Raw genomic sequence first — 12,500 nt, forward strand, 5'->3', positions numbered from 1 at the left:
CTTTTCCAGTTCCTTCTGCTCTCAAAGTATCAAATACAGTACCAACATTATTTGTCCATTAGTTTGATTGATATTTCTATTTCTTTGGTTTTTAACCAATCTTTTCATAAACTTCCCTTTCCAGTTTCTCCTCTCATTAAAGTATCAATGCTGTCCTCATCCCTATTTTGTAAAACTTTTATTAGAGTTCTTGATGTAACCATTGCAGAGTTTCTGTTTGGAGATGACCTGTTGGTGGCACCAGTTGTCAAGTACATCAATGCACACACGCTGGATGTAGTATTGCCTCCTGGGGAGTGGCAGCAGGCAGGCACAGGGATAGTGACCAACGGACCAACTACCATCACTGTGACCAACATCACCCTGGACACCCTCGTCTACTTCACCAGGGTGATGGCCTGATGTTGCTGTTGGCCTGTGATCAACATGGGTGACTCTGGGACCAATCAGCAATCCATGAACCAATCAAGTAAATTATCTATAGTTACATACAAAAAAGGTGATCTACCAACTTGATCTCACTAACAAAATATTTATTTTGTAAGCATTTGATCTATCCATTGGTACCTAGATAAATCAATACAAGGTGAAATCTGATGACAGATGCTTTTACTATCATAGCAATTTTATGAGATTTATTATAAAAAGTTATAAATTGTTACAAACACCAAGACAGAAGAACTTTAAGTAATACTCAGTAGCTGGAAAAACTACAGATCTTATCTGTATTTTGCAAAACAAAAAGCAAACATAACAACTGTGGCACTTTGTACCAGATTATAATGAGAGACTGAAGTCATTCATCTGTAATTCAACAAATTATATTGTCAGTGTGCAAGAAATTACAAAATCGCTTGTAATGCAACAAACAAAATTTAAGCAAAATCTCAAGATTGTGGCACAGCACATCCATCTCCAGGAAAACATGTGGTATAGCACATCAATCTGCAGGAAAACACAAATGATCTGTAATTTAAGAAACACAAAGTAGAGCAAACTGAATGTGACACAGAGAACCAGCGGCAAGTGAGAGCAAGTCTTAATTATTTTTGAAGATTATGGACCATTATTATAATTCCGTTTTCCTCTTCTTCTTGTTTGCTCTCTGTGCTTCAAGCTTCCTTGCATAGACTTCCTCCCTTTCCTTCTTGCCCTGGAAATGAAAACAGAAAACAAAAGTTAAGATAGAATATTGGTAGGAAAGAAATTAGGAAAATATACTAGAAATAAATACCATTTGTAAATGCCAAATTACATATCCATAATCATGTTGGCCACTAAACACTTGAAATAGCTTACATATGTACTGCTGTAATGCAAATGCCATTGTTTTTTCTTGCAAAGAAAAAGTTTGACAAAATACAAACAAACTGGTACAAATTCTATCCAGAGCCTACCTCCTCCTATGACACCCTCAAGTTCACTTCACAACTTGATTTTTGAGACACTAAGAAAAGATGTGTTAGGACCCCTGAAGAAACATTAAGTGATACACACTATTAAATTTCCAAAGGCTGAAAAACTTGCATATCTGAGATACAAAATGACTTGTGTAAAGAGAACAGCAAGCAGCTGAGTAAAACTCACAATAGCACACTCAAGGGATAAGACAAATAATGAAACCTTGACAACTGCTAGACACCCTCAACTCAATTTCTAAGACTCCAAGGAACTAACATGAAAGGGAACAGCAAGCCTTCGATGAAGACCAGCTGTGAATCAAACCCAGAACATGACTCAGGAAATAAGACACATTCAGTCCACCCATGAAAATAGCCACATCCTGGTGGAAACTGGTTCAACCTTGACTATCCAACAACTACCCATCCTCACCTCAGGAGTGTGGTATCCGTGGTACACCTTGTTTTCCACTGAACACTCGCGCAGGTCCTTCTGCTCCAACAAGAAGTCCTTGGCTTCCCACGCCTGAGAGCCGTCCTTGAACATGAAGATTGCTCTCCTATCATCAACCATGTATCTGTGAATAATATGCTCAATTGATTGATTGAATTTATTTTATGAGTTAGTCTAGCTTGCATATAAAACTTTAATGCTAACACTCAAAAGGACAGGCCATAGAGATATATGAAACATTTTCTGTATTTCCATCTTCCAGTGACCTGAACTCTTTCAAAAGGGAGATTTCAAGAAACATTCTTTAATTTGGGTAACCTTTTAACCTTTCTTATGGGACTGGTACCCTTGTTACCCTTGGTCAGTTCTCCTCTTACAATAGAAAGTCCAGTGTGGTCTATAATAAAAATAAGACAGCAGGCACACACCTGAGTTAGCATGGCCTGTCACCTTAATAAAGAAGACAAGTATTTAATAATTTGTCATCCTATATTAAGAATGAAGATTTAAGTATATAATAAGTTATCATACTAAGAAAAAAAGATTCAAGAATTTATTTATTTTGCGGTTTAGTGGCACGGGTACACATAATGAATTTCACTATCGGTGAATTGTCACTTATCCATCATATGTATCAGCAATCCCTCATGTGTCTGGAAACAAGATCTGCAATGAAATTAAAGTGCCCACCATTCAGAGTCTGTAAACTTCCTAAGCTTGACTAATACAATGAATAGATCCCTGCCAACCAAGAACTATGGATCAACATATTCTATGGTTAACATTAAGTTCTCTGGAAATAGCAAGAACAAGGATAAAGGGTTACTCTGATGCAGCCACACAACACAAATTATCTTGTGGCAAAAGCCACAAGGAAAAGCTCACCAAAATTTTGAGATTTATATGATCAACAAATACTACCATGCTTTAAATCTCTACTCACCTCCAAGCAAAAACTAATCACTTTGATGTGCTACACTGCTTGCTGGACTAGTATGTAGTTAATGCTCAGCAAGAACTAACAAGGACAAGCACTACTAGGTGCACCGAGTGATGTCCCAAAGTGTGTTTAGTAGTAGTATCCAATAATCACCGCTTCTTGGACTATCTTTCCTTAACCCTTTCACACACCAATAAGTTCAATTAGTTCTCTTTCTACTAGCTCTTCTGTTGGCAGGCATTTATGGCATCTCTGCACATTGATTACTTTTGTGCAACTTACACTTCTTATCTTTGAATCACCAAAAATTTAAACACTTATACCAGAAACTATTTTTAAAGAATTTATATAAAAAGTTTTTTAAGCATGTGCATCCAGTGCATGAAAGATTCAATGACAAACCATTTACATATTTCTTTTCATTTGCAGTCACTATGCATTCTCATGCTTAGACAGTGGGAAAATATATTAAATTTTGTTATTTTGCTATTGATGCCTATAAAACCCTTGTGCAGTGATGTTAATGTTCTATATTATTGCATAGCTACTACAAGAAAAGGGTTATGAATATTGAGGGTGCAAGCTGTACTCTACCTCTCAGCCTGAATGTGGCTGTTATACAGAGAGCTCTGCCACAGCTTCGTCACCTCCTCCGCTTCACTGGGGCTCAGTTCATCCTTCACTTGTACAAACATCATCAGCGTGCGACCTTTCTTGCTCATCTTGAGGAGCTGCTCAGGATCACCAATGTTAGACGGGTCAAAATGCAACTGAGGCTGTGGCCGCAGGTGTTCTGGTAGCTCATCCTCTGGCAGTGGCTCCTCATCCTCCTGCAGGACAATGTTGTAAAGTGAAGTGTGGCTGACAATTCACAACAATCATGATCATTGGTCAGTTTGAAGCTACAGTGCTCCACAGAATTAAAAAACTTTATTTTTACTATCGATAGTTTCTTTGTTACAATGCTCCACAGAATTAACAATGTTATTTTTACATTAATTGACAAATTCTAAGGAATCTCAGTCTTGATTAATTCATCAGAAAATAATATTGACAATTGTTCATGGGGGCCTACAGCTTCACCTATTACTTTCAAAGGTCTGCATCTGATGCTGTACCATTGTCCGTCTGTCAGCACCCACAATGAAGCAAGAAATGGTCTTATGCCTAACTGACATCCCAGCCAACTAAAGTACTATCAAGTTTTTAAGTGACTTTCATAGTCAAAATTGGGAAAACTACAGCAAGGCAGTTAGTTTGAGGGGAGTGACCACAATACCGATTGACAGTATTTAACCACAAAAGGAATCATGGAGGCTAGTCACTTTGGTGTGGTTTAATTTAGTCTTGTAGCGTGCCTCTGTCAAGAGCCAGCCAATCCAAATCACGAAGATTCAGGGAAGTGTTAGTTTTAGATAACATACATTTACTTTCCTCCATCCAACACCACTTCCTCATCTGATTCACCAACCCATTTCCTCAAAATATACAGAGAGCTAGAAAATTGTCATGTACATTAAAGAGATTAATTAAGGAGAGCAACAGTATTTGTATGAAACTAAATTCATCCATAGTAACTAAATTCATAAGAAATTGAGCCGAATACTCACCTTAACACTGCAACGGCCCACTGAACCCCATTCCAATAAGCTGAAGCCACTCCTTTCCCTTACTCTAAAGGTAACGGTTACATGGCAGAGTACTCTTTACTCTGACTAGTCTGCCGAGTAGTAGAAATTCCTTGTGTAACACCATGGTAGCTTAAGTGTGCAGGTATGCCAGTCCATTGTAAAAAGTGTCAGTTACATGTTTGGTACACTAAGAAGGATGGATTTATGGGTATTACTGCACAGTTTCACCACAATCAGCTATGTGTTTTTTACCCACCTCAAGAGATAGAGCTCCTGATTACGAGTAATTTGAACCCCATATATACTAGGTGCAACCTTTCTGAATGGCGACACAGATTTTTTAAAATTTAAGCGTGTTTTGGTGATCAGCCGTGACAATAGCCTCCCGCATCAAACCCTGCCGCACACTGATGGTGTCATGCGCTCACTTACCTGTTTACGCTGATTGGTTCTGTTCTTTGAAACTGAAGCGGCGGCCAATGAAAAAAAAAAAAGCATAATTATTTCCACCAATCATGACGGCCCCCGAGGTTAGTTTAGATTAGGTTTAGTTAGGTTAGGTTAGATTAGGTTTAATTAGGTTAGGTTAGGTTAGGTTAAGTTAGGTCAGGTTTGATTAGGTTGGGTTAGGTTAGGTTAGGTTAGATTAGGTTGGGTTAGGTTAGGTTAGATTAGGTTTAGTTATGTTAGGTTAGGTTAGATTAGGTTTAGTTATGTTAGGTTAGGTTAGATTAGGTTTTGTTTGACTAGGTTAGGTTAGGTTCTTTTCTGGACGAAACAAATTTTTTCTGGTAGATTTCGGCTTGTTTTTAATTAATTTACCAGTTTTTTTTTATGCAAAACATATGTTTCGGGGCTGTAAAAAAAAATGGTTGATTTGCGCCCAAAACAAGTGGTATTTTAATTAAAAGCAAGCCGAAATCTACCAGAAAAAAAATAGTTTCGTCCAGAAAGGGCAAGGTGGTGAAACTCTGTAGGTTTACCGATTTATGTACCCAATGCAAATGCAACAGATACAGGCTGTGTATAAACAGTACTTTATCAACTTAAACCCTACATTGAAAACACCTTTATGACACTCGACTGAAACTCAAGACCCAAGGTGCCCAGCACATTGTAGGGTTTTTTTTTTCACGTAGGGAAGAGGGCCAGCCAAGGGCAAAAAGAAAGTCCTACTAAGCGTTTCAGAGAGTTTGAGGGCACGTTTTTCTAGAATAACTTTGTAAGGAACACGCATATCATTATGAAATTTTGCCACAGTGTACTTGACACCCTCCCGAATATCCCAATGTGTCAAGAATCGTCAACAGTATATAATAATGGCACTTCTCCCTATAAAAACAGGAGAAAGTCACTTATCCCTCACGAAGAAACGGACAAGTGGTGAGAAATGGTGACGTAGTACTATCTGTGACGTAGTAACAAGCTCCACCCACATAGTCCCTCCCCTGCTCCTACCCTCCTCTCTTCCATCCCCTCCCCATATTTCGCTCCTTCCTCCCTCCCTCCCTTCCCCTCCCCGTCTATGTATTCCCCTACCTCTTCTCACTCTCTCTTTCTCTCTCTCCCTCTCTCTCTCTCTACGTCACCATTTCTCACCACTTGTCCGTTTCTTCGTGAGGGATAAGTGACTTTCTCCTATTTTTATAGGGAGAAGTGCCATTATTATATACTGTTTACGATTCATGACACATTGGAATATTAGGGGAGGGTGTCAAATACACTGTGGCAAAATTTCATAATGATATGCGTGTTCCTTACAAAGTTATTCTAGAAAAACGTGCCCTCAAACTCTCTGAAACGCTTAGTAGTGGCCGCCACAAAGGCAGTTAAGGCCCACGCCACTCGATTGTGGCATACCTCTCACACACACACACACACGCTAGTACTACCAAACAAGCTAGTACTACTAGTACCGCCTCTTGGGCTGTCAGCTAGTGATGAGAATAATTAATGAAGTAACATTTCTTCATTCTCAGGCTTGACCACACCAGGAAACATTGCTTGGAAAATGTCTCCACTGTTTGGAAAATGATTGCAAACTTCTTAGAAACAGTTTGAGAGTTGTTTCCACACACTGTTACCTTCAGCTGTCGTCATGCCTTTGATGAATGTAGAGGTTGTTGTAATAACCAATGCATTTTACTTGACACTTGATCATTATTTCAAGGAAAGACAAGAAAAAGAAATGGGTATGGAAATTTTTAGAAATGTGACTTGCTTCTGTAATTTGCTTATATTTGATTTCACATTACAGGGGATAAATGTAGCCTATCAGTTCAATGAGTTCTAGGTAGAGTTTTCTCAGTAGATCACATGGCGTTTTCACTGCAAGCCTTGTGCGAGTACTGCATGGTAACTGATTCATCGTAACCCTTGCCACATAGTGCACACTAAATTATTAGTGTACGACTGGGTTGTTAAATAAATTAGGTTTAATAGAAAAGACCCGTTGCTGTTTGAATTTCCCATTATAATTCTCGGCCTCAATAAACAATACCGGAATTACTAAATGCGAGTTGATATAAAACTGAAAAAAAAAAAAAAATGCATCCCCTTTCATGTTCATTATGTTTCGTCTGTTTCTCTCTCTCTCTCTCTCTCTCTCTCTCTCTCTCTCTCTCTCTCTCTCTCTCTCTCTCTCTCTCTCTCTCTCTCTCTCTCTCTCACAAGTGTAATCTGGTGTAATGAACTAAACTGCTCCCCCAAAATTTTGTGTCTACATTCCTTCACAATGCTTTGCTTCACTTTCTCTACTAAATATTAAGATCAGGAAGAATGTAACGCTAAAAAAAAAAATAATAATAATAGTAATAAATAAATAAATAAATAATTAATATTATAATATCCACTTCTCTTCGTAATGTTTGGTCTCTTTTTCCATCCACTTATCTAATACAACAAAACAACGAAACTAAAAAGATGCCTCTGCTTCTCTGGTCATAGTGTTAGTCAACTTTTACGCAGGTTTAGTAACACCAGATGGGAGTTGGCACCTGTGTTTGTTAGCCAGCCAGTGCCAAGTGGCGATGGTGATGGTGGTGGAGGGGCTGACAGTATTATGTGGTGGTGGCATTGGTGATGTGCTGAAGCAGGCAATAGTGTGGTGGTTGTGACAAGGGTGTAGTAGTGGTGAGTGTGGTGGTGCAAGCAGTTGGGTGGTGGGTGTAGTGGTGTGGTGTGTTGTGGTTGATCAGACAGTATGGTATAGTAGTGGTTGTGGTGAGGCAACCAAGCAGTGATTAACAGTGGTTGTTGTGTGGTTTTCTGTGGCGAAACACGCAATTAAACAAGAGGAATGGTGGTGGTGGTGGTGATGGCGATGGTATGGTGAATGCATCTGGTTTGCCTACGTGAACCAGTCTGAGTGATATAAAGTAACTGTGCAGTGAAAATCTTAAGGATGCTGTTGATGAAGGAACGTAGTGAGCGAGAAAGAACTTAGCAGTGTATCAAGGTAGTTATTGAATTAGCACTACATTCAAAGAATAGTTATTAATTCTGGGTGTTCCTGTGTTGTGCAGTTTGTCAAAAGGACCAAATGATTTATTTATTCATGTACTGTACCTGTTCATTTATATTTATCAATTTTCTTTGAATATATTAATTTAGATGTTAACTGTTAACTTCAAAACACTTGATTTACCGACACTAGAACCAGCGAGTAGACTAACACTAAAAGTACTTGTATCGCTGCGGCAGGAGGGAGAGAAGGGGAGTTGGAGGCAAAGTAATATCATTAATTCCATTAAAATAATTGTTTCAACAGCAGACAACGAAGATATAATGAAAAAAAAAAAAACACAACTGAAGCAGAGAGAGAGAGAGAGAGAGAGAGAGAGAGAGAGAGAGAGAGAGAGAGAGAGCGAAAGAGAGAATGTGTGTCTCTCACATCTGACCCTTGCTCTCCCCAAGGAATAGGATCCCTTTAAATTAGAAACGTACTTTATTTACCAAACACTTGAGTAACCATGAAGATTGGCATTTATCACTTTAATCAGAAATCCCACTTTTATCGCCCTATTAATTTAGAAACTCTATTTATCGATTAATCAAACAAGCAGGTTAATTTAACAACTTAGCACTAGTATAGCCTGGCAGGAGGGCGGGAGTATTAGAGGTAGGACATAATTTTCTCTCCTATTGATTTACAAACTTATCTAATTTTCGTATCACTTAAACAATAAGGGAAATTAACAAGAAACACTGTAATGCCCGGCAGGAGTCAGAAAGGATTGGTGGTTAGTATTGTGTACTCAACAGGGTTTTTGGTCGGAGACTGGGGCAGGAGGAGAGTGTCTGGTGGGGAGTCGCACGGGAATGCCTCTCCCCTCTCCCTATCGTAACCCTGGTCGCTGGCGGGCCGTTGTGTTCCGTCAAGAGGTGCGCCACGGCACTGCTGGTGAGTATATTATGCCATGTGCTTAGCAATTTGACAATTAAAGAAAATGCATGAATTAGGGTACCAGAATAGAAGAAATAAAGAAAAAGGAAGAGAGAGAGAGAGAGAGAGAGAGAGAGAGAGAGAGAGAGAGAGAGAGAGAGAGAGAGCGGGTATAACGTTACATCGCTAGGTTTCTGTTCTAATGATTACAACTATAGCCTATTTTTCTTTCTAAAACACTATTCTGCACCTTCCACTATTTTTTAAAGGGTCCAATTGAAGTAATACTGTTTTTTTAAGGATGTTTTTATGGTTCTAGTGACAGATTAACGTGATTTTTACATTTTAAGGAGAAGAAACACTCTTGAGAACCCAACAAATATTCATGGTCTTTGAAAATACTCGTAGTGAAAGAGCAAAACGCAGGCCCTCGCTGGCTACCAGACGCATGCTCCAACATTCCTTATAAACCGTGTGTCGGCATCGCTGTGGCGTGAATCATATCTTAGTGATGCTGGATATTACAAAACCACACATCACACATAAGTCACATCAGCGCCATATACACCCATACCTGCAATTTGTACCTATAATTGTATTTTTGAGTGTTACAGGACATTATTTACTCCACAGCGAAACCGACAAATGTTTCATAAGAAGTATATTCAAGCGTACCTATGAGTTCCAGAAAGATCCCATTTTTTTCACCTCCGTTTCGTCCTATAAAGACAAAAATTTGTGTGTTGTTAGAGTACTTACCTGGATGTACGAGGAGTTATGAATAGCCCTGTATTCTTAAACACTGTTTCCTTGTCATAACTTTCCAAAAGCCACAGAGATAATTAGCCGGGTTCTCAAAGATGTTTTTATTTTTTTTATTTTTATGCAAATTTATCGTCAAAGCATCACTGGAAACCCGAAAAAATATTAGAAAAATAAAGAAAAGTAAAACCTTAATTTCTACGATAATTTATTAACCTATCATTAGAATCATGAAAACGCCCATGATAATCCTAGTAATATCAACAAAAATCTCTCAAATTATCAGTAACTACACTATTATAAACAAATGTTAATTCATTACTAGATTCATAAAACACCCTTGAAACCACCATTTATAGGTAGAGCCTGCTTAACTATCATACGAAAACACCCTTGAAAACCTATTAACTTTCAGAAGAGCCTGTTAGACTACTTCGAATATGAAAACATCCTTGAAACTACAGTAACCTCCACGAAAGTCTGTTCAGGATCACTTAGTTTGGATAAGACGCTGTTACGTTTACGAATGGCCCCTTGTAGGTTTTCATAATTCACTTCCTTCCTTCATTCATTCATTCATTTATTCCTTCCTTCATTTCTTCATTCATTTATTTATCAATTAATGGAGGTGTCTTGTATACTTTATTTGTGAAGCTATTTGTCTACTTATTTATGTATTTGTTTACCTGTTTGCTCACATGTTTATCTATTTATTTATTCATTTGACATAGTTTATTTTTAAGTCTTGCTGTTTGTATTCTTGAACTGTGTGTGTGTGTGTGTGTGTGTGTGTGTGTGTGTGTGTGTGTGTGTGTGTGTGTGTGTGTGTGTGTGTGTGTGTGTGTTTACCTATTTTTATTTTTATTTGAGTCAAGTTCGTAATATTCTCTCTCTCTCTCTCTCTCTCTCTCTCTCTCTCTCTCTCTCTCTCTCTCTCTCTCTCTCTCTCTCTCTCTCTCTCTCTCCAACTTATCTTTTTTCTTTGAATTTATATATATTATTAGAACACACACACACACACACACACACACACGCCCGGTAGCTCAGTGGTTAGAGCGATGGCTTCACAAGCCAGAGGACCGGGGTTCGATTCCCCGGCCGGGTGGAGATATTTGGGTGTGTCTCCTTTCACGTGTAGCCCCTATTCACCTAGCAGTGAGTAGGTACGGAATGTAAATCGAGGAGTTGTGACCTTGTTGTCCCGGTGTGTGGTGTGTGCCTGGTCTCAGGCCTATCCGAAGATCGGAAATAATGAGCTCTGAGCTCGTTCCGTAGTCTCGTCAGAGACTGCAGCAGATCAAACAGTGAAGTGAAACACGCACACCGCGTAGTGTAGTGGTTAACACGCTCGACTCATAATCGAGAGGCCCGGGTTCGAGGCCCGGCGCGGCGAGGCAAATGGGCAAGCCTCTTAATGTGTGGCCCCTGTTCACCTACCGGTAAATAGGTACGGGATGTAACTCGAGGGGTTGTGGCCTCGCTTTCCCGGTGTGTGGAGTGTGTTGTGGTCTCAGTCCTACCCGAAAGTCGGTCTATGAGCTCTGAGCTCGCTCCGTAATGGGGAAGACTGGCTGGGTGACCAGCAGGCGAGGTGAGGTGAATTACACACACCGCGTATTGTAGTGGTTAGCACGCTCGACTCACAATCGAGAGGGCCGGGTTCGAGTCCCGGTGAGCGGCGAAGCAAATGGGCAAGCCCTTAATGTGTGGCCGCTATTCACCTAGCAGTAAATAGGTACGGGATGTAACTCGAGAGGTTGTGGCCTCGCTTTCCCGGTGTGTGTTGTGTGTTGATGTGGTCTCAGTCCTACCCGAAGATCGGTCTATGAGCTCTGAGCTCGCTCCGTAATGAGGAAGACTGGCTGGGTGACCAGCAGACGATCGAGGTGAATTACACACACACACACACGCGCACACACACACACACATACACACGCCACTTCCTTTGATAATGCATTCCACTAGATATACTGTTCTGTTTGGAGAATGTTCTTGCACATCTGTGTTTCCTTTTGTCTTGATTATAGAATTTACTGAGTCCTGTTCATGGTGCGTTCATGCGTGTGTGTGTATTTACCTAGTTGTATTTACCTATATTGTAGTTTTATAGGGCCTGGGCTTTATGCTCGTGTGGCCCCGTCTCCATATCTACACTTATCCAATTTTTCTTTAAAACTATGCACACTCGTTGCTGACACCACTTCCTCACTCAAACTGTTGCAAGTGTTTGTGTGTGTGTGTGTGTGTGTGTGTGTGTGTAATTCATCTCGGTCGCCTTCTGATCACCCAGCCAGTCTTCCCCATTACGGAGCGAGCTCAGAGTTTATAGACCGATCTTCGGGTAGGACTGAGACCACATCAACACACAACACACATCGGGAAAGCGAGGCCACAACCTCTCGAGTTACATAACGTACCTATTTACTGCTAGGTGAACAGGGGCCACACATTAAGAGGCTTGCCCATTTGCCTCGCCGCTTACCGGGACTCGAACCCGACCCTCTCGATTGTGAGTTGAGCGTGCTAACCAATACGCTACGCGGTGTGTGTGTGTGTGTGTGATTCACTGTTTGATCTGCTGCAGTCTCTGACGAGACAGCCAGACGTTACCCTATGGAACGAGCTCAGAGCTCATTATTTCCGATCTTCGGATAGGCCTGAGACCAAGCACACACCACACACCGGGACAACAAGGTCACAACTTCTCGATTTACATCCCGTACCTACTCACTGCTAGGTGAACAGGGGCTACACGTGAAAGGAGACACACCCAAATATCTCCACCCGGCCGGGGAATCGAACCCCGGTCCTCTGGCTTGTGAAGCCAGCGCTCTAACCCAGTGGTTCTCAAACGTTTTCATGAGCGACCCTATTTGGAACATTTCATTCCTTCGCGAGCCAGAGTAAGGTAAAGAGAAAGAAAATGTAC

At 40.4% G+C, this 12,500-nt stretch overlaps 3 protein-coding genes across 15 annotated transcripts in view; 2 read left to right on the forward strand and 1 right to left on the reverse strand.

The window, feature by feature from the left end:
• Positions 1-597, forward strand: part of LOC123503174 (myogenesis-regulating glycosidase-like) — a 19,163-nt gene extending 18,566 nt beyond the window's left edge. For all 9 annotated transcript variants that reach the window (XM_045252700.1, XM_045252698.1, XM_045252703.1 and 6 more), the window contains one exon: positions 209-597. In XM_045252700.1, coding sequence (XP_045108635.1) covers positions 209-402 — 194 coding nt within the window. In that variant the 3' untranslated portion in view covers positions 403-597. The remainder of the gene's footprint in view (positions 1-208) is intronic.
• LOC123502937 (LDLR chaperone boca-like) lies at positions 519-3,915 on the reverse strand. Its single transcript, XM_045252229.1, has 4 exons — positions 3,885-3,915; positions 3,389-3,665; positions 1,834-1,978; positions 519-1,153 (listed from the first exon to the last, which is right to left on the reverse strand). The coding sequence occupies exons 1-4, from the start codon at positions 3,913-3,915 to the stop codon at positions 1,070-1,072; spliced, it is 537 nt and encodes a 178-aa protein (XP_045108164.1). The 3' UTR covers positions 519-1,069.
• Positions 3,916-7,404: 3,489 nt separating this feature from the next.
• LOC123503178 overlaps positions 7,405-12,500 on the forward strand; it is a 20,330-nt gene continuing 15,234 nt past the window's right edge. For 2 of the 5 annotated variants that reach the window (XM_045252720.1, XM_045252718.1), the window contains exons 1-2: positions 7,405-7,557; positions 8,689-8,827. In XM_045252720.1, coding sequence (XP_045108655.1) covers positions 8,746-8,827 — 82 coding nt within the window. In that variant the 5' untranslated portion in view covers positions 7,405-7,557; positions 8,689-8,745. Of the gene's footprint in view, positions 7,558-7,580; positions 7,883-8,688; positions 8,828-12,500 lie in introns of those variants that run through there. The other 3 variants (XM_045252719.1, XM_045252722.1, XM_045252723.1) reach the window with 3 other exon arrangements.

This window comes from Portunus trituberculatus, chromosome 13 (genome assembly GCF_017591435.1).
Source record: "Portunus trituberculatus isolate SZX2019 chromosome 13, ASM1759143v1, whole genome shotgun sequence".
Lineage (NCBI taxonomy): Eukaryota > Metazoa > Arthropoda > Malacostraca > Decapoda > Portunidae > Portunus > Portunus trituberculatus.